Here is a 21,172-nt window from a genome sequence, read left to right as displayed (position 1 = left end):
TGGGCTATGCCGCGCAGGAAGATATCTCAGCCCCTGGTGGAGCGATTTGCTCCATTTAAAATGCTGTACGCGCAGCTAGCACTTTGCTAGCCGCGCGTACAGCTTGATCGCCCGATCGCCCGCATGCAGCGGCGCAAGAGGCCCCACCCGCCAGTGCCCTGCGCTGCCCGGACCAATGAGTTCCGGGCAGCGCTATGGGCTGGATCGGAGGCGTCTGACGTCAGGACGTCGGCTGATGTCCATGACGTCATTCCGATCGTCGCCATGGCGACAGGAGAAGCCAAACAGGGGAGCGCGTTATATACGTGTTCCCCTGTTTGCTATTGATGCCGGCGACGATCGCACTAGAGGGACACATGCGCCCTCTAGTGGTGTTTCATGTAGCTACCACTCTGGTAGCTTTACATGAAACAAAAAAAAAAAAAAAAAAAAAAAAGGATTTTTGCCTATATAGCAAAAAAAATTAACCGCCAGGAGGGTTAAGATGTGGAATGCATTGCCACAGGAAGTCGTTATGGCAAACTCTATACCTGCATTTAAAGGGGGCTTAGATGCTTTCCTTGCGTTGAAAGACATCCATGGCTACAATTACTAGGTTATGCCTAATGATGTTGATCCAGGGATTTTATCTGATTGCCATCTGGAGTCGGGAAGGAATTTTTCCCTTTTGGGGCTAATTGGATCATGCCTTGTAAGGGTTTTTTCGCCTTCCTCTGAATCAACAGGGATATGTGAGGGAGCAGGCTGGTGTTGTACTTTGTACTGGTTGAACTCGATGGACGTATGTCTTTTTTCAACCAAAATAACTATGTAACTATGTATTTCTCATGTCTGTTTGATCCATAGTTTTAAACCATTGATCCAAAGCGTATGCAAAATGTTTGACCTCCACTGTTTTGTTTAAACGTATGTTATTGAGATTTTATGCATGTATTATTCAAGATGTATGAGATGTATTTAGCATACAGTTTTACTCGTTAACTAATAATTTGTTTAGGGCGATCGTGGTGATCCTGGACCTGAGGGCTTAGCTGGAGCTCAAGGTGCGCCAGGAACCCCAGGACCAATAGGTGCACCAGGAGAAGCTGGACCCAGAGGTGAACCAGTAAGTTACTTTGTTTGAAGTGTGCATCTAAGACATTAAAAAGAAAATATATAATTGCACAAATATTGTTTGGCACCACTGATAACATTTCACTTATTCATCACACTCATTTTTTTTAATTTTTTTATTAGAAATCATTATACTAAGTTTGGAAGAAAAAAAGTGGTTATGTCATTTTATTGTGTGACCATTTAGTTCATAACATTACAATACAATCCCATTTTTGTTGAGAGAAAAAAAGAAGGCCAGTTTTATACATTTGCAAGCATTTCAGCAAATATTATTTTAACTTCTGGCCTTGTTCAATGTGCGTATGCAAGCACCTGCCATTGCAAACAGAAAATGCTTAACACAATTGTCAACCCAGTAAAATGGTTACTTGGAAGTAATCATTCCCAGATAGATAAATAGTTACCTACTCTGTGGAGCTAAATATTCCTGCTAGAATAAAAAATGCAGAGGGGTTCTGTGCACCAATCTGTGTACTGTTGCCATGATTGAAAAGGGAGTTTTAATCTTTAAAACTGGTGATTTAGACCTTCCTGACCCTTCTAGAAATTACAGTCACCACAATGATCATGCATGTAGGCTGGTGATCATCAGAAATAGAGCCAACTAATATGATGGGCACTTAGTTTCAGAGTCAACCCTAGTTGTTGTATAGGTGGTATGTGCAAATGAAAAAAAAATAGAAAAAAAGAGCATTATGTTTTGTTTGTTTTTTTTTACAATTTTGTTTATTAACATTTCAATGTGAGAAATTCCATCTGAATTAATTCTCAATCTGAATCATAATATTGTTATGAAAATCAACTGCAGCATATAGATATTAACCATATTATATTTTAACAATATATTATTAATAGATTAATCTTTACCTTCTCTTGGCTTTTTCATTTTGCCTGTACATATCAAGAAATTGCAGCAGTGGATGTTTGGAGCTACCTCTGCATTCAGCCATGTCTATGATGCTGACTACAAAGCCTGCAAGCCCATTTTTAGTATGGGAACCTGTCCAAAGAAAACCAATGTTTACTGATGCAAAAAACAAAAACAACCCCCCCCCCCCCCCAAAGAAACAAAACACAAAGATAGTGAGAAGGGACATTTTTTAGAATGGTTTCATTTAGGAAGAAAAATATACCCAGTAGTATGAATAAATATTGCAAATGAACGTTTGTGGAGCGTTCGCAAGCATTTCCACATAAGTTTGCAAATCAGCAGTTCACGACAGACCCCATTGACTTTAATGGAATGCAAATTTTTAAAACCTTCAGGGCATATTTGCCACCACAAAAATCTAGGCAGTTGCATGGCATGAAGGGATCGTTGGCAAAAAAATGTTCCCCCAAAAAATACACATTTCATGCAGAGGCTATTTTTAAATGTGTAAATGCAGGATATTTACATTTGGTTTCTAGATTTTTTAAATTGAGTTCTTTAGAATGGCCACTATGTTTACCTTAGTTGTAGCCACTGTAGCAAAGCCCTGAAATATGTGGCATTTATGGAGTGTAAGTGAACCTCGCATAAGTAAAGGCTAACGGTGCACAGCATACATTGCACATGTTTCACCAGAGAGCATGTTCATTCATCGCTAATAGCCAGCTGTTTGTGTGGACATAATCAAAAAAGCAGGTAAAAAAGGTGCAGGAGGAGCCATGGTAATAAGGGTGCCACCTTAAGCCCCTGTGTTATTAGCCGCAAATAGTGGCTACAGCTGGCAATTTGGGCACCAGCTATGGCAGTGCCCTTATTACCATGGTACCTTTTGCAGCTCCAGTGTCATTAGGGTTAGGCATAAGTTGGTGGGGATCAGTAAGGCATAGGTTGGTAGGGTTGTTTAGGGTTAAAGGTCTTTTAGGGTTTGGCATCACTTGGGGGGTTGGTTAGGCATATGTTTAGGGGTCTTTAGTATTATGCATAGGTTAGGGGGGATCTTTTAGGGTTAGGCAGCTGTTTGGGGGGTTCTTTTAGGGTTAGGGATCAGCTGGGGGGTTTTGTTAGAGTTAGACATTCAGAGGGAGGGTTCAAGTGAGAATGGGGTCAGGTTAGGAAATAGTAAAATATCTGTAAAAATTACTATTTTACTATTTTACTAACATAATTACGTAAAACTAATAGTAGTTGTACTATTAGTAATATCTATTTCAATGAAAAAAATACAATATCTGTAATTTTACAGTTGTTTTACTAGCGATTAGTGCCTTTATTACTGTGGTTTCCTTTTTACATAAAAGTCACTGCTTAAATAAAGGTATGTTACACAAATTGCACACATACAATAAAAGCAGCAAAAAGTCTTGCAAAATGGGATTATATTTCACATAGACAATAGTGCCAGTAACCGAGTTCTTTGGTAAGAAGAAATTAAAATACGGGGAAGAAAAGGAAAAATGTATTGAGTTTGAAGTATTTGTAAGGATTTAAGATGGGCGTGCCCGCGGCGGCAGCCCCAGGACCGCCTAACACCGATCAGCGTAAGGTCCTTGGGGCTCGCAGTGCAGGAGATCGCGCGCAGGCTGGGCGCACATCTCCTGTTGGTAGGCGGAGTGGAGCGCCTTCAGTCTCCAAGCGCCGATCGCCGATCAGGAGACTTAGACGGCGAAAGAGCCGTCTAATTACCTTGTACAGCGCTGTGTTCTGCACGGCTGTCCCCCTGGGACACTAGAGAGCGACCCGCTCTCATAGGCAGAAGCCTATGACAGCTGATCGCCAGGACTGGCTGGCTGGGGGGAGGAGGGCTTTGAAAAAAAAATAGTAAAAAAAAAATAAATAAAGACACAAATATTTATTTAAAAAAAAAATAAACACTAGGGGGGCGATCAGACCCCACCAATAGAGAGCTCTGTTGGTGGGGAGAAAAGGAGGGGGGGGGATCACTTGTGTGTGTGTGTTGGCCTTAAAGCTGCAGTGGCCTATTTTAAAATTAATGACCTGGTCTTTAGGGGGGTTTAACACTGTGGTCCTCAAGAGGTTAAAATCATTTTCAGGTGTTGTCCAGCCCAAAATACATCTCTTATACAGAGGGGTATGCACTTGTTAGCCATTGGTCTTTGCTGGAGTACAGTTTCCATTGTCAAAATGTTATGATTACAGCATAAGGCATAGCTGCAGTTATAGTTAATCAACAAGCTGTTGGCACAAACTTTAAAATAATAATCTATTGTTCCTTCTCTTTGTTAGGGATCTCGTGGTCCTGTGGGTCCTCCAGGTAGAGCTGGAAAACGTGGCTTTCCGGTACGTTCATTTTTACTATCAAAACATGTAAAAATTGTGCTGATTGATAATTTTCAGTGTAATGTTTTATTTATGATTTTCCATACAGGGACCTCAGGGTCCTCGTGGAGACAAAGGAGACAATGGTGAACGGGGAGAAAGAGGGCAGAAAGGACACAGAGGTTTCACTGGTTTGCAAGGTCTTCCAGGTCCTCCCGTAAGTGTTAAATTTAAAAGTATACTTTTATCTGCAACCTACGATTAAAATCTTACCTTTACATGGCACTTTTATATGTATATTTGCATTATTTTGTAGAGCACATTTATTATTTAACTCTTGTACCTGCTTGAATGAGCTGTTTAGTTTGAGCGAACCAAACATTTATGTCACAAGACTAAAGACAATATAAAGAATTGCATGAGTATTCACAATTCATTTCTCAATGCTTACCCACATTGGCTCAATTCTGGTAAATTTTTTTTAGTCAGTAAAATATCTCATGCGATATTTTCCATTTTTCTTTTGAGTTTTTGCATGGACTCTGCTGCTCTGTTGTCTTGAGCACATAGTTTCACTGGGTGTGTATTATATGCCAGCTCCAACCAGCGTTGCCCGAGTGCCTGCCAGCTCTCCCATACAAATAGTGGAGTATGTACTGGAAATGTGAAAATGATAAGCAAGTATAATTTAATACTCACAAACCAGGGTTACCATCCAGGCAACCACTATGTAGGCAGGTGGGGAGAATTAGACCTGTCCCCACTCTGGATTAAGAAGTCGCTCTCTGTAGATCAGAAGAAAGGGACCAAATCCCCTCCACCAAGGGTGGACTCAGATTACGTGCAGGTAAACAGATGCGCCAAAAGAATAAAAAGAGCTAAAATTGGTAAAAAAGGAGGGGGTGCCGGCGGACTTACCCCCTTTCGAAGTAGACACAAGATGCTGTTGATTATTATTCAACAAAAATGGTTTATTTACACACTACAAATGGTTGCAACGCAATTCGCAGGTATAGCCTGCTTTATCAGGCTATAGAGGGAGCATATAACTCATGCAGTATCATGTATCAAAGCTTAGCATCTCTGTGCCTTTTTATTCTTTTGGTGCCACTGTTTACCTGCACGTAACTTCAGTACATAAGGTCTGTTTGTGACTACACAAGACTGGCCAAAACTAGCTATTCAGCTATTCTAGCAAATTCAGCAGGTATTTCCCAAGTCTCTGTGTCTGGATAGCAATAATATAGCTAATCATTTACAATACAGGCTCTGTCCATCTCTGTAGAAAACAGAATTGAGCATATGCTGACATATGGTATTTAGGGATATATTCCAGTTCATATTTTTTCTATATAAGAGAAGAGGGATATATTCTAGTTCATATTTTTTCTATATAAGAGAAGTTGAATATAATGTTCATTCTATCACTGCATATAAAACATTCTAGATATAATATATAGGATTTCTAATAATAATAAGATTCATATAGAAATATATCTCTATTCACATTGCACATTCTAACTTCATGCTGTCTCTATTCATCTTATACTTTGGACTTCAAATAAAGATACTGGCTCTAAAGCCCGATCTACACGATACGATTCTTTGTGCGATTTGATTACGATTCTATTTATGATCCGATTAAATCCGACATGTCCGTTCGGGATTCGATTCAATCCGATTTGCCATTGCAAAACAATGGCAAGTCGAATTGAATCGAATCTCGATCGGACATGTCGGATTTAATCAGATTTTAAATAGTATCGTAATCGAATTGCACAAACAATTGTGTCATGTAGCGTCTAGATTGTCCAAGGCTATATAAACATCTTAAAGAGACTCTGAAGTGAGAATAAAACTCGTTTTTTCCCTTATATTCAGCAGGGGCATGTTTGCGGGGGTCTTTTACCCCTCAAATCCCCCCCTGCAAAATCCATAACCAACTTGGTCATAGATTTTGCTGCTCATGAAGGCAGAGCTATGAGCTGTAGCTCTGCCCCATGCGCGTCTATCAACGGCGGATCTCCGCCTCCTCCCCGCCCCTCTCAGTGAAGGAAGACTGAGAGGGACGGGGAAGAGGCGGCGATCAGCGCTGATAGACGCGCTGAGAGGCAGGGCTGCGGCCGTTAGCCCTGCCTCAAGCAGGAAGCGCTCCCTGCACAGCACGGAGGGGATTTGGGAAACGGGCAAACATGGAGCGGGAGGAGGAGGCGGAGATCCGCCGCTGATAGATGCGCATGGGGCAGAGTTACAGCTCATAGCTCTGCCTCCATGAGCAGCAAAATCTACGACCAAGTTGGTTGTGGATTTTGCAGGGGGGGATTTGAGGGGTAAAGGACCCCCGTTCCGCCGTGGGATAGCGGCGTTTTAGCAGGGGCAAACATGCCCCTGCTGAATATAAGGGAAAAAGCGAGTTTTATTCTCGCTTCAGACTCTCTTTAAGATTTGTTTAATGCTTAACACCCCAGGTAAACTAATTTTTAGACAGAGGAAAAACTTTCTGAATCAGCAGTCTGACAAACACATTGTCTAAATTTCTTCTTGATTTAGATTTTTCAGTATTAAATTGGATAAAACAAAATAAAATACCTGTTCCTTATAATTATGTGATAGATCAAGCATGCATAATATATAACTCATGACATACTTACTAACATCTATAATAAATCATAAAATCCTAGAGGGTTATATTCTATAAAGGATAAAAAATATATTTGTTTTTATTAAACCTATAAATTCTTAACCACTTCGCCGCCCGGGTACAGTATATCTACGCTCCTTTGGACTTGAGTTCCCCGCCCGGAGCGTAGATATACGCACCCCCCGCCGCTGTCCGCGCTCCCGCTCGCACGTGCGCGCACTCCCGTTCGTAAACACGCTGCCGGCCGCTCGCCCGGTGATCAATGAACGGGAAAATCCATTCCCGTTCGTTGATCTAAGCCCCGCAATGATCCGCTGCTTCTCCGATAAGCAGCGCGATCATTGTGAAAAAAAAAAACTTCCCCAGCCTCCTAGTACTTCCTGCAAGCGTCCGGAAGGATGCTTGCAGGTTGCATTAAATAATAAGTTAATGTTGCCATCTTGTGGCCAAATAGTAAAACTACACCCTAAAGCATTTTTCACATACAAATACATTAATTTTACACAAAAAATTAACTCCTTACCTCCCTCACTCCCCAATTTTTATTTTTTTTGTAATTAAAAAAAAAATTACAATAAAAAAAAAATGCACTGAACTTTTTAAATATTTATGTCAAGAGGGTATAACACTGTTACTTTGTAAACTATGGGCTTGTAATTAGGGATGGACGCAAAACTGAAAAAAATGCACCTTTATTTCCAAATAAAATATTGGCGCCAAACATTGTGATAGGGACATAATTTAAACGGTTTTATAACCGGGACAAATGGGCAAATACATTTCATGGATTTTAATTACAGTAGCATGCATTATTTAAAAACTATAATGGCGGAAAACTGAAAAATAATGTTTTTTTTTCCAAATGTTTTCCTATTTTCCCATTTAAACACATTTAGAATAAAATAATTATTGGCATAGTGTCCCACCTAAAGAAAGCCTAATTGGTGGTGAAAAAAACAAGATATAGTTCATTTTATTGTGATAAGTAATGATAAAGTTATAGGCGAATGAATGTAAGGAGCGCTGAAAGGAGAAAATTGCTCGGATGCTGAAGGGGTAAAACCCCTCAGTTGGGAAGTGGTTAAAATGAATTGTTTGTTATTTGAAAACCTGACTACATATACTGTATGTTTGAGTTTTGAGGGAAGCAGAACATCCAGCAATGTCTGGATATTGTTCTGGGTTAGGGCTCTGCCTCTGACACAGAAGACCAGGGTTCAAATCTTGGGTATTCCTGTTCAGTAAGGCAGCGCCTATTCAGAGAGGAGACCTTGGGCAAGACTCCCTAACACTGCAACTGTCTACAGAGTGCGCCCTAGAGGCTGCAGATCTGGTGCTTTGAGTCCTCTAGCAGAAAAGCATGATATAAAGTGTTCTCAGTCTTTTCTTGTCATTCTACAGCCTTCACAAAGTATCCTTGTCCTGGTCTAGATGGGCAAAATTCTCTTCCTCATGTCCAGGTCTCCCAGAAAGATGTTGTGGAAAACATTGGTTTAAAAAGTCCCCTGAATTCAGAACCTCAACAGTAAATTAGATTAAACTCCAATGGAGAACCTCAACAGTAAATTAGATTAAACTCCAGTGGCAATTTCATGCAAGCTCTGGTGCAGCATTTTTTAATTTCTTGTAAGAGAATTGAAGTCAAGTAACCTTCCCTAGATTTTATAATCTATGTTTAATTAATGTTTAATAAGGGTACAATGGTTAATTTGCATATATTCAGCAGTGGTGCCTGGGAGACATCTCGAGCTCACTCCAACCTGAATTATCGCAAATTCTTTCTGTTTTAGGAAAGCAAATTTTTGTTTTTCTTAAAGAGAACCCGAGGTGGGAATTACTTTTACTATTGGGGCACAGAGGCTGGTTGTGCGCACTAAGACCAGCCTCTGTTGCCCCATCGTGTGCCTCCATGTCCCCCCTGCTCGCCGCTATACCCCCCGCATTGCTGGCGACACGCAGCGTGTCGCCAGCTCAATGTTTACCTTGCGCTGTCAGTCAGCGCTGCTCCCCTGCCTCCTCCGCATCGGCGCACCCGCCCGTGTCCCTTCCCTCCCGCTGATAGGAGGGAAGTGACGCGGCGGGTGGCGCCGATGCGGAGGAGGCGGGGGAGCGGCGCTGACAGACAGCGCAAGGTAAACATTGAGCTGGCGACACGCTGCGTGTCGCCAGCAATGCGGGGGGTATAGCGGCGAGCAGGGGGGACATGGAGGCACACGATGGGGCAACAGAGGCTGGTCTTAGTGCGCACAACCAGCCTCTGTGCCCCAATAGTAAAAGTAATTCCCACCTCGGGTTCTCTTTAACATCTTAGTAAGGGGGCTTTTAGGACCATTGTAGTCCCTTACACACTCCAGTGAGTTCTGGGTCACCATGAGCTTGCTGGTTAGTCTGTACCTCTCGGTTTACAAGCCCTACTCCATAGAGCCAAATTAATCCATGCCATGCACTGATGAGGATCAAACAATCCGAAACAGTCTGTATGCATGTTGGATTATTATGGCTCTGTACAATTTAACAAGCTGACACATCATTGCATTCCAGCGGTTCTGGAGGTGTGTTTAGCTTCTAAGGGTACAATGGTTAATTTGCATATATTCAGCAGTGGTGCCTGGGAGACATCTCGAGCTCACTCCAACCTGAATTATCGCAAATTCTTTCTGTTTTAGGAAAGCAAATTTTTGTTTTTCTTAACATCTTAGTAAGGGGGCTTTTAGGACCATTGTAGTCCCTTACACACTCCAGTGAGTTCTGGGTCACCATGAGCTTGCTGGTTAGTCTGTACCTCTCGGTTTACAAGCCCTACTCCATAGAGCCAAATTAATCCATGCCATGCACTGATGAGGATCAAACAATCCGAAACAGTCTGTATGCATGTTGGATTATTATGGCTCTGTACAATTTAACAAGCTGACACATCATTGCATTCCAGCGGTTCTGGAGGTGTGTTTAGCTGCTAAGTGTACAATGGTTAATTTGCATATATTCAGCAGTGGTGCCTGGGAGACATCTCGAGCTCACTCCAACCTGAATTATCGCAAATTCTTTCTGTTTTAGGAAAGCAAATTTTTGTTTTTCTTAACATCTTAGTAAGGGGGCTTTTAGGACCATTGTAGTCCCTTACACACTCCAGTGAGTTCTGGGTCACCATGAGCTTGCTGGTTAGTCTGTCTGTACCTCTCGGTTTACAAGCCCTACTCCATAGAGCCAAATTAATCCATGCCATGCACTGATGAGGATCAAACAATCCGAAACAGTCTGTATGCATGTTGGATTATTATGGCTCTGTACAATTTAACAAGCTGACACATCATTGCATTCCTGCGGTTCTGGAGGTGTGTTTAGCTTCTAAGGGTACAATGGTTAATTTGCATATATTCAGCAGTGGTGCCTGGGAGACATCTCGAGCTCACTCCAACCTGAATTATCGCAAATTCTTTCTGTTTTAGGAAAGCAAATTTTTGTTTTTCTATGTTTAATTAGAGTTGTGCCTGCAGTTTTGCTTTAAAATATTTTTATTTTACAATACAAGAAATTACTTATTTCCATTTGTGCATTTTACTTTTTCAGGGTCCTCTTGGTGAACAAGGTGCTGCTGGTCTTCTTGGACCTTTTGGCCCCAGGGTATGATTTCATTTGAATGTTTACAGTTTTAACTCTGTATTACAAACTGCCTACTTTACATTAGCATGGCGTTTATCATGTACCATATGTTCGTTTCAGAGAAATAAAAATAAACACATTTTACATTAAGAAGGTAACTTTACAGTTATAGTGATATACGTTATATACATAGTTATATACGTATAGTTATATACATTTATAGACAAGAAGAAGTAGGGGGCCTACATAGTTGAAAAGTGTACACAATAATTGGGCCTATATGAGACACTCATGGATGAAAAATATATTTTTTTTTTAGATATTACTTTAATTAATTCAGTACAGTGCTTTTTTCTTTTAGATTTAAATTGTTTAGAGTTTAAAGGGAAACGATGGTGAAAAATTGTAAAATTTAAAATATGTGCAAACACATACAAATAAGACGTATGTTTTTTCTAGAGTAAAATGAGCCATATATTACTTTTCTCCTATGTTGCTGTCACTTACAGTAGGTAGTAGAAATCTGACATTACCGATAGGTTTTGGACTAGTTCATCTCTTCATGGGGGATTCTCAGGGATTTATTTATTTTCAAAAGCACTTAGTGAATGGCAGTTGCTCTGTCCAACTGCCAAAAAGCTTTGTAGCAAGCAGGGAAGCTGGCCAGCATTATTGTTTACATCCTTTTTAGGGAATATCTCTATAAAGAATAAAAGCCTTGCTGAGAATCCCCTATGAAGAGATGGACTAGTCCAAAACCTGTCGGTTACAGTAGGATGCGAAAGTTTGGGCAACCTTGTTAGTCGTCATGATTTGCCTGTATAAATCATTGGTTGTTACGATAAAAAATGTCAGTTAAATATATCATATAGGAAACACACACAGTGATATTTGAGAAGTGAAATTAAGTTTATTGGTTTTACAGAAAGTGTGCAATAATTGTTTAACCACTTGCCGACCGCCTTAAGCCGATGGGCGGCGCAAGGGCTGGGCCCAAACGACCGCAATACGCCCATCGGCGGCGGCAGCAGGCGTGGCTGTGTGGCGATCGCGTCATGCATGACGTGATCTGCCGCCGGCAAGTGACTCCGCCCACCTGGCGCGATGACCTGCCGGCCAATTAGCAGTGCCGGCGGGTTTCAAATGCGCCGATCGTGCCAATCAAAAGTGTATAATATACTTTGTTTATGTAACAAAGTGTATTATACAGGCTGCCTCCTCCTCTGATGGTCACTTCGTCGTGCGACCATCAGAGAGGACGGCCGCCCTGTAGGTAAATATAAAAACACACACTTTTGCCACCCAGACCCCCCGATCGCCCACCCCAGCCCTCAGAACCCCCCCTGCTAACCCCAGCACACCACTGTTTGCACCCAAGCACCCCCCTAAAAACCCATCAATCACTCCCTGTCACTAACTGTCAACGCTATCCCCTAGATTAGGTCCCTAACTGCCCCCTAGGGTCCCTTGATCACCCCCCCTACCCTCAGATCCCCCCAGACCACCCCCATGTATACTGTATACATTTGTATACATCTGCCTTACCCACAGATCACCCACTAATCACCTGTCTATCACCTGTCTGTCACCCCTTGTCACCACCACCCATCAGAGCAGACCCTAAACTGTCCCTTGGGGGCACCTGATCACCCATCCAGACCCTCAGAGTGCCCTCAGACCCCCCTCCTGATAACCTCCCCAGTGCATTGTTTACATCTATTATCCCCTGTAATCCCTCACTGATCTCCCATCGTCACCCCCTGTGTCTGACACCCATCAGATCAGGACCCAATCTGCCCCGTGCGGGCACCTAATCAACCCCCACACCCTCAGATCGCCCTCAGACCCCCCCCCCCCCCCCCATCACCTTCCCAGTGCATTGTATTTGATTGTGCTGTAATTGTATTTGATTGTGCTGACATTATGCTGTAATTGTATTTGATTGTCCCGTGATCGGCTTTGATTGTCCCGTGATCGGCTTTGGTTGTCCCGTGATTGGCTGTGATTGCCCTGTGATTGCCTTGTGATTGGCTTTGATTGGCCTGTGATTGGCTTTGATATGCCTGTGATTGGCTTTGATTGTCCCGTGATTGGCTTTGAATGTTCCGTGATTTGAGTGCCCTGTGATTGGCCTGTGGTTGCCCTGTGATTGCCTTTGATTACCTTGTGATTGGCTTTGATTACCTTGTGATTGGCTTTGTTTTCTCATAATTGTTTCTGATTGCCTCTGATTCCCCACTCGCCACCCCCCACCCCAGATCACCACCCTGTCACTATCCTAGTAATCTAAAAACAGTGATCAGTGAAAACTGTCACTTTTTAGTATCACTAGTGTTAGCAGTTAGGCCAGTTATCTAGGCCCCTTTGTTAGTGTCAGTTAGTGCTCAACCCACTGCACCACAGTCACTAATTAGCGACATCACTGTCGCTAATCAACATTGGTACTATATAGTATCTGTAAGTGATCATTACTAACATCCACTAAAAACGCAGTGTTTGCCCGATCAGGCCTGATCGTTCGCCTGCACTTGCGTTCAGTGACCTCCACAGTGACAGAATTTTTTTTTCTGATAACTGCAAAAAACACTGTACAATAGCTGTGGCACTGTAAAGATCAGTTTTGATTTTGTTTTTAATCAAAACTCCGTGACCTCAGCTTTCTGCTCCTCAAGTACTCCCTTTTGCTAGGTAAGTGCTCTTTTTTCTGGGTAGTCTCAGAGGAATACCTGCTAAATTAGCAGTCCACCATGGCAAGAAAGGGGTATTCCGATGATGAGGTGTTCAGGTACATGGCCCAGTTGGATGAGGACGATTGGGATGACTCATTCGATGAATCTTCTGGGTCAGAGTTTGAACCTGTAGAGTACAGTGGCTCACTGACCTATAGTGATGACGAGGTTGAGGTCCCGGCTAGAGCCAGGCGTACCACACCCCATGTCGGTGGACCGCAGGTGGCGCAGGATCAGCCTCAAGGGCAGCAGAGTGGTGCTAGTGCTGGTCTGAGATTTTATGGTGGGGCAGGCACCAGCAGCACAGCATCTCCTGGACTTAGCACCAGTGCTTCCTTATACCCTGGTGAAGTGGCGAGCACCAGCATGGAAGTTGAAACTGGTTCGGTGGCACGTGCAGTAAGATCCCAGTCGCAGCCACTAAGAAGACGGGCCCGTACTACCCCTAGTTTACCAGAGGTGCTGGCAAATCCCAATTGGCAATCCCCTGATTCCGCCGCACCCTTACTGCCCCCTTTCACCGCCCAGTCTGGAGTCCAGATGGAGACAGATAATCTAGGATCGTCCCTAGACTTTTTCTGTTCATCACCCAGGATCTCTTAGACTTAGTCGTGGCAGAGACCAACCGTAAGGCCACACAATTTATAACCGCCAATCCGAATAACTTCCTTGCCCAGCCTTTTCGGTGGAAACCAGTCCAAGTTTCTGAAATTAAACATTTTTTGGGCCTTCTCCTTCACATGGGACTAGTCAAACTGAATGTGTTGGGGTCTTATTGGTCTACGGCCCCAGCATATCACGTTCCCTTGTACTCTGCTGCCATGTCCAGGACACGATTTGAGAACATCGTGCACTTCCTGCACTTCAATAACAACAAAACCTGTCATCGAAGTGACCACCCTGCTAGTGACCGGCTCCACAAAATTCAGCCCTTCATAGACCACCTGTCATCCAGATTTGCAGATGCTTATACCCCTGAACAGGACATCTGCGTAGACTAGTCCCTCGTACGTTTTACCAGGCGCCTTCGCATCAAACAGTACATCCCAAGCAAGCGTGCCCGGTATGGGGTGAAACTGTATAAGCTCTGTGAAAGGGCCACAGGCTATACATCTTATTTTAGGGTCTATGAGGGGAAAGACTCAAAATTGGAGCCGGACGGATGCCCTGACTACCTGGGGAGCAGTGGAAAGGTTGTGTGGGACTTGGTGTCACCCTTGTTCCAGAAGGGGTACCATTTTTTTGTGGACAATTATTACACAAGTGTGGCCCTCTTTCAGCACATAAAAATAGAAGGAATCCGATGCTGTGGCACCGTGCGGCCTAGTTGCCGGGGCTTCCCCCAACGGCTCATTACCACCAGACTTCAACGGGGGCAAAGGGCTGCCTTGTGTGCTGACGACCTGCTCGCGGTGAAATGGAAGTACAAGAGGGACGTTTACTTTCTGTCTGTCCACCATTCACGCAGACACGACAGTCGAAATTCAATGGCGAACTGAGGTAATTGAAAAACCCCTTGTCGTCCACGACTGTAATACTAACATGGGGTGGACTTCAATGACCAGAGGTTAGCGCCCTATTTAATTTACCGGAAAACAAGACGCTGGTAAAAAAAAGTGTCTTTTTACCTCATTCAAATGGCAATTTACAACAGCTTTGTTCTCTACAGTAAGGCTGGGAGAACTGGATCTTTTGTTCAATTTCAAAAAGAGATCGTTATGGAACTCTTGTATCCAGGAGGTGCCGTGGCCCAACCCCCAGATGCAACTAGCCAGCTGCATGGAAGGCATTACTCCTATCCAATTCCGAGTACCCCAGGTCACCGCATCCGAAGAAAACGTTGTTGTGTCTGCAGCAGGGCTGGAATAAGGCGTGACACCACTGTTTACTGTCCCACCTGTCCTGACCAGCCTGGCCTATGCCTAGGGGTGTGTTTTGAGAGGTACCACGAGCAGGTACACTATTAGAGAGTAGGGAACTCCAGACACAGCAGTAGGCACACAAGGGTCTCTCGGTGCTATTTCACACTGCTGCGATGCGTTAGGGCAAATTGCCTAGCGAAAGTCACACTTTGCGGTCCCCCCCCCCTACGCCGGAAGTGCTTGACTTAACGCTAGTGCATGCCTACGTTACTGCGTGGCTTCTGCGGCAATTTAGGTCGGCCCGGAAGTCATGTTAGTCTATGGTGACGCAGTTCATTATTAGGCCGAATGCTACTCTTGTGGTATTCCCTGAAGGTCTGTTTTGGGCGCTACGGTGCGGCGGGCTCGACCCACCGGATATGCCAATATGCAGTGTGAAACCAAACATCTGGTTTCGAGAGACTGTAATACACAGGGCTGCCAGAAACCTCTCCTTTCACTTGGGACAAATAATGCGTAATGTACTTTGCCACAACTCTGTGTGATTTGCACTTCGCACATTGTCCCATGGAGGAGGAGAGGTTTGTCCTCAGAAGGACTGTCAGGTTACACAAAATTGGTGCATGCAGCGCTGCAGGACGAGATTTCTCCTCCGCAGGAAAAAAGATAAGTTTGCAGAGGCATATGAGCTGAGGGGCGGTGTTGGAGTTCCTATGCTTTGGCAAGCACTTTGTATCAAAAAGAACTCTGGCAATGATTTGTTCATCCACATCGATCGGTGTGAATGGATAAATTGGGTTTGCCAGGGCATACGAGCTGAGTGGGTGGACGTTTTTGGGTGGCAGCTCCTATGTCCTGGCAGACGCCTTCCCCTCTTTTTTTTTCAAATTTTTTTTGGCAGATATTTTTTCATCCACATTGATTGATTGATTGTTTGACGGTCATTTTCCTTTCAGCGCAGAGTGCATTACCCATATGCCCAATATAAGGAGTATAGCAGAAACCCCTAATACTGGCCATACATGTAATGATTGCAGAGACCCTAAAATGCCAGGACAGACCCCACGAATGATGCCATTTTGGAAAGAGGACACCCCAAAGTATTCCGTAAGGTGCATGGTGAGTTCATAGAAGATTTTATTTTTTGTCACAAGTTAGCAGAGATTGTTGTTTTGTTTTGTTTTTTCACAAAATGTCATTTTCCGCTAACTTGTGACAAAAAATAAAATTTTCTATGAACCCACCATGGCCCTCATGGAATACATTGGCGTGTATTCTTTCCAAAATGGGGTCATTTGTGGGGTTTGTTAACTGTCCTGGCAAGTGGGGGGGGAGGGGGTGCTAAATTGTAAGCACTCCTGTAAAGCCTGAAGGTGCTCATTGGACTTTGGGCCCCTTAGCACAGTTAGGGTGCAAAAAAGGCGTATGTACAAAAAGGGCGCCTGGACAAAAAGGGCGCGGGGTGTAAACGCTAATTAACAATTAATCTTTAATAGCGTTTATAAAAATAGTGTGCTATATTTGGTTTACAAATAATGTTTAACAAATTTATAAATCATTAAATAATGTTTATGAAATCGGCAATTGTGAAAACTTTAATCTTCCCTGTTTCAAAAGTGAAACTTAGAATTACGTTTATTAAAATAACGATAATATATGATTAATTGTTATAATTGTATATTATTGTGAATAACCTTCATTTATGGTTTGTTCTTATAATAAAATCTGAAAATATTCTTTATAACGATGATATAAATATAACTACGTTCGTAATAAGTGTTGTAAAACATTAGTAAATATTACTAAAATTTTAGTAAAACTATACCTAAGCCTACTCTCACACAGAACCCTCCCTGTACCTATCCCTAACCCCTAGACCCCCCTGGTGGTGCCTAAACCTAAGACCCCCCCTGGTGGTGCCTAAACCTAAGACCCCCCTGGTGGTGCCTAACCCTAACCACCTCCCTGGGGATTTATATTGTAATGTAACTATACCTAACCCTACTCTCACACAGAACCCTCCCTGTACCTATCCCTAACTCCTAGACCCCCCTGGTGGTGCCTAAACCTAAGACCCCCCTGGTGGTGCCTAAACCTAAGACCCCCCTGGTGGTGCCTAAACCTAAGACCCCCCTGGTGGTGCCTAAACCTAAGACCCCCTGGTGGTGCTTAAAACTAACCACCCCAAAGCCCTCCCTGTACCTATCCCTAACCCCTAGACCCCCTGGTGGTGCCTAAACCTAAGACCCCCTGGGGGTGCCTAAACCTAAGACCCACCTGGTGGTGCCTAAACCTAAGACCCCCCCTGGTGGTGCCTAAACCTAAGACCCCCCTGGTGGTGCCTAAACCTAAGACCCCCCTGGTGGTGCCTAAACCTAAGACCCCCCTGGTGGTGCCTAAACCTAAGACCCCCCTGGTGATGCCTAACCCTAACCACCCCCCTTAGTCACCGCTTTATTATGTGGATAATAATGTTTTCACTCCAAAAAATATATTTCAATTTACATTACGCGCTGATCGCTTTATTTTGTGAATAATGTTTTAAAAACAGTAAGGGATAAAACTTTAAATAATGTTTTAATTATTTAAATAAGATAAATATGTTTAGTATTTTCATAAACGTTATTCGGCACGGGTGCATTTTATAAACGTAAATCACCACAAGCTCAGTTATAAATCATTAAACATCTCCGGGCGCCGTTTGTAAACTTTATTTAGCTCCGGGCGCCGTTTGAAAACTTTATTTAGCACCGGCGCCCTTTTTTCCTGCTTGGCGCCCATTAAACGTTATTTATTATGGGAGTGAATGGCGGCGCCCTTTTTGTCCACTAGCTGCCTGCGCCCTTTTTTCCCAGCTCCGCAAAAAAAGTGCCACACATGTGGTATTGCCTTACTCAGGAGAAGTAGTATAATGTGTTTTGCGGTGTATTTTTACATATACCCATGCTGGGTGGGAGAAATATCTCTGTAAATGACAATTTTTTTGATTTTTTTTACACACAATTGTCAATTTACAGAGATATTTCTCCCACCCAGCATGGGTATATGTAAAAATACACCCCAAAACACATTATACTACTTCTCCCGAGTGCAGCGATACCATGTGGGGCACTTTTTTGCACCCTAACTGCGCTAAGGGGCCCAAAGTCCAATGAGTACCTTTAGGATTTCACAGGTCATTTTGAGACATTTGGTTTCAAGACTACTCCTCACGGTTTAGGTCCCCTAAAATGCCAGGACAGTATAGGAACCCCACAAATGACCCCATTTTAGAAAGAAGACACTCCAAGGTATTCAGTTAGGAGTATGGGGAGTTCATATAAGATTTTATTTTTTGGCACAAGTTAGCAGAAAATGACAGTTTGTGAAAAAAAAACAATAAAAATCAATTTCCGCTAACTTGTGAGAAAAAATAAAATCTTCTATGAACTCCAATGTCCAATGAGTACCTTTATGATTTCACAGGTCATTTTGAGACATTTGGTTTCAAGACTACCCCTCACGGTTTAGGGCCCCTAAAATGCCAGGGCAATATAGGAACCCCACAAATGACCCCATTTTAGAAAGAAGACACCCCAAGGTATTCCATTAGGAGTATGGTGAGTTCATAGAAGATTTTATTCTTTGTCACAAGTTAGCGGAAAATGACACTTTGTGGAAAAAAAACAATAAAAATCAATTTCCGCTAACTTGTGACAAGAAATAAAATCTTCTAAGAACGCACCATACGCCTAACAGAATACCTTGGGGTGTCTTCTTTCTAAAAGGTACTCATTGGACTTTGGGCCCCTTAGCGCAGTTAGGGTGCAAAAAAGTGCCACACATGTGGTATCGCCGTACTCAGGAGAAGTAGTATAATGTTTTTTACGGTGTATTTTTACACATACTCATGCTGAGTGGGAGAAATATCTCTGTAAATGGATAATTGTGTGTAAAAAAAAAAAAAAAAAAAAATTGTCATTTACAGAGATATTTCTCCCACCCAGCATGGGTATGTGTAAAAATACACCCAAAAACACATTATACTACTTCTCCTGAGTACGGCAATACCACATGTGTGGCATTTTTTTTCAGCCTAACTGCGCTAAGGGGCCCAAAGTCCAATGAGCACCTTCAGGCTTTACAGGGGTGCTTACAATTTAGCACCCCCTCCCCCCCACTTGCCAGGACAGTTAACAAACCCCACAAATGACCCCATTTTGGAAAGAATACGCGCCAAGGTATTCCATGAGGGCCATGGTGAGTTCATAGAAAATTTTATTTTTTGTCACAAGTTAGCGGAAAATGACATTTTGTGAAAAAACAAAACAACAATCATTGCTAACTTGTGACAAAAAATAAAATCTTCTATGAACTCACCATGCACCTTACAGAATACTTTGGGGTGTCCTCTTTCCAAAATGGCATCATTCGTGGGGTCTGTCCTGGCATTTTAGGGTCTTTGCAATCATTACATGTATGGCCAGTATTAGGGGTTTCTGCTATACTCCTTATATTGGGCATATGGGTAATGCACTCTGCGCTGAAAGGAAAAATGACAGTCAAACAATCAATCAATCAATGTGGATGAAAAAATATCTGCCAAAAATTTTTTGAAAAAAAAGAGGGGAAGGCGTCTGCCAGGACATAGCAGCTGCCACCCAAAAACGTCCACCCACTCAGCTCGTATGCCCTGGCAAACCCGATTTATCCATTCACACCGATCGATGTGGATGAACAAATCATTGCCAGAGTTCTTTTTGATACAAAGTGCTTGCCAAAGCATAGGAACTCCAACACCGCCCCTCAGCTCATATGCCTCTGCAAACTTATCTTTTTTCCTGCGGAGGAGAAATCTCGTCCTGCAGCGCTGCATGCACCAATTTTGTGTAACCTGACAGACATATTTCTCCCACCCAGCATGGGTATGTGTAAAAATACACCCAAAAACACATTATACTACTTCTCCTGAGTACGGCAATACCACATGTGTGGCATTTTTTTTCAGCCTAACTGCGCTAAGGGGCCCAAAGTCCAATGAGCACCTTTAGGCTTTACAGGGGTGCTTACAATTAGGCACCCCTCAAAATGCCAGGACAGTAAACACACCCCACAAATGACCCCATTTTGGAAAGTAGACCTTTCAAGGTATTCAAAGAGGAGCATGGTGAGTCCGTGGCAGATTTCATTTTTCTTTCTTTTTTTTTGTCGCAAGTTAGCAGAAATGGAAACTTTTTTTTTTCTGTCACATAGTGTCATTTTCCACTAACTTGTGACAAAAAATAAAATCTTCTATGAACTCACCATGCCTCTCAGTGAATACTTTGGGATGTCTTCTTTCCAAAATGGGGTCATTTGGGGGGTATTTATACTATCCTGGAATTCTAGCACCTCATGAAACATGGCAGGTGCTCAGAAAAGTCAGAGATGCTTCAAAATGGGAAAATTCACTCTTGGCACCATAGTTTGTAAACGCTATAACTTTTACCCAAACCAATAAATATACACTTATTGGATTTTTTTTCATCAAAGACATGTAGCACAATAAATTTGGACAAAAATGTATACAGAAATTTTACTTTATTTGACAAATTTTATCACAGAAAGTTAAAAAAAAATCATTTTTTTTGACAAAATTCATGTCTTTTTTGATGAATATAATAAATACTAAAAATCGCAGCAGCAATCAAATAGCGCCTAAAGAAAGCTGTATTAGTGACAAGAAAAGGAGGAAAAATTCATTTAGGTGGTAGGTTGTATGACCGAGCAATAAACCACAAAAGCTGCAGTGGACTGAATGGAAAAAAAGGCTCTGGTCCTTAAGGGGCGAAAAGACTGTGGTCCTTAAAAAGAGTCTGAAGCGAGAATAAATCTCGCTTCAGTTCTTATATATAGCAGGGGCACGTGTGCCCCTGCTAAAACGCCGTATCCCGCGGCTTAACGTGGGTCCCTTCACCCCCGAATCCCCTCCGTGCAGCGGGGGAGCGCTTCCGCATTGGGGCATGGCTAACCGACGCAGCCCTGCCTCCCGCGCGTC

The 21,172-nt window shown here is 42.9% G+C and overlaps 1 protein-coding gene across 1 annotated transcript in view; it reads left to right on the top strand.

Moving 5' to 3' along the window:
- Positions 1–21,172, top strand: part of COL5A2 (collagen type V alpha 2 chain) — a 1,703,177-nt gene that overhangs the window by 1,547,516 nt on the left and 134,489 nt on the right. Inside the window, exons 44-47 of the mRNA XM_068247348.1 lie at positions 998–1,105; positions 4,292–4,345; positions 4,434–4,541; positions 10,533–10,586. Coding sequence (XP_068103449.1) covers positions 998–1,105; positions 4,292–4,345; positions 4,434–4,541; positions 10,533–10,586 — 324 coding nt within the window. The remainder of the gene's footprint in view (positions 1–997; positions 1,106–4,291; positions 4,346–4,433; positions 4,542–10,532; positions 10,587–21,172) is intronic.

This window comes from Hyperolius riggenbachi, chromosome 7 (assembly GCF_040937935.1).
Source record: "Hyperolius riggenbachi isolate aHypRig1 chromosome 7, aHypRig1.pri, whole genome shotgun sequence".
Lineage (NCBI taxonomy): Eukaryota > Metazoa > Chordata > Amphibia > Anura > Hyperoliidae > Hyperolius > Hyperolius riggenbachi.
This window is presented reverse-complemented; position numbering and strand designations above follow the sequence as displayed.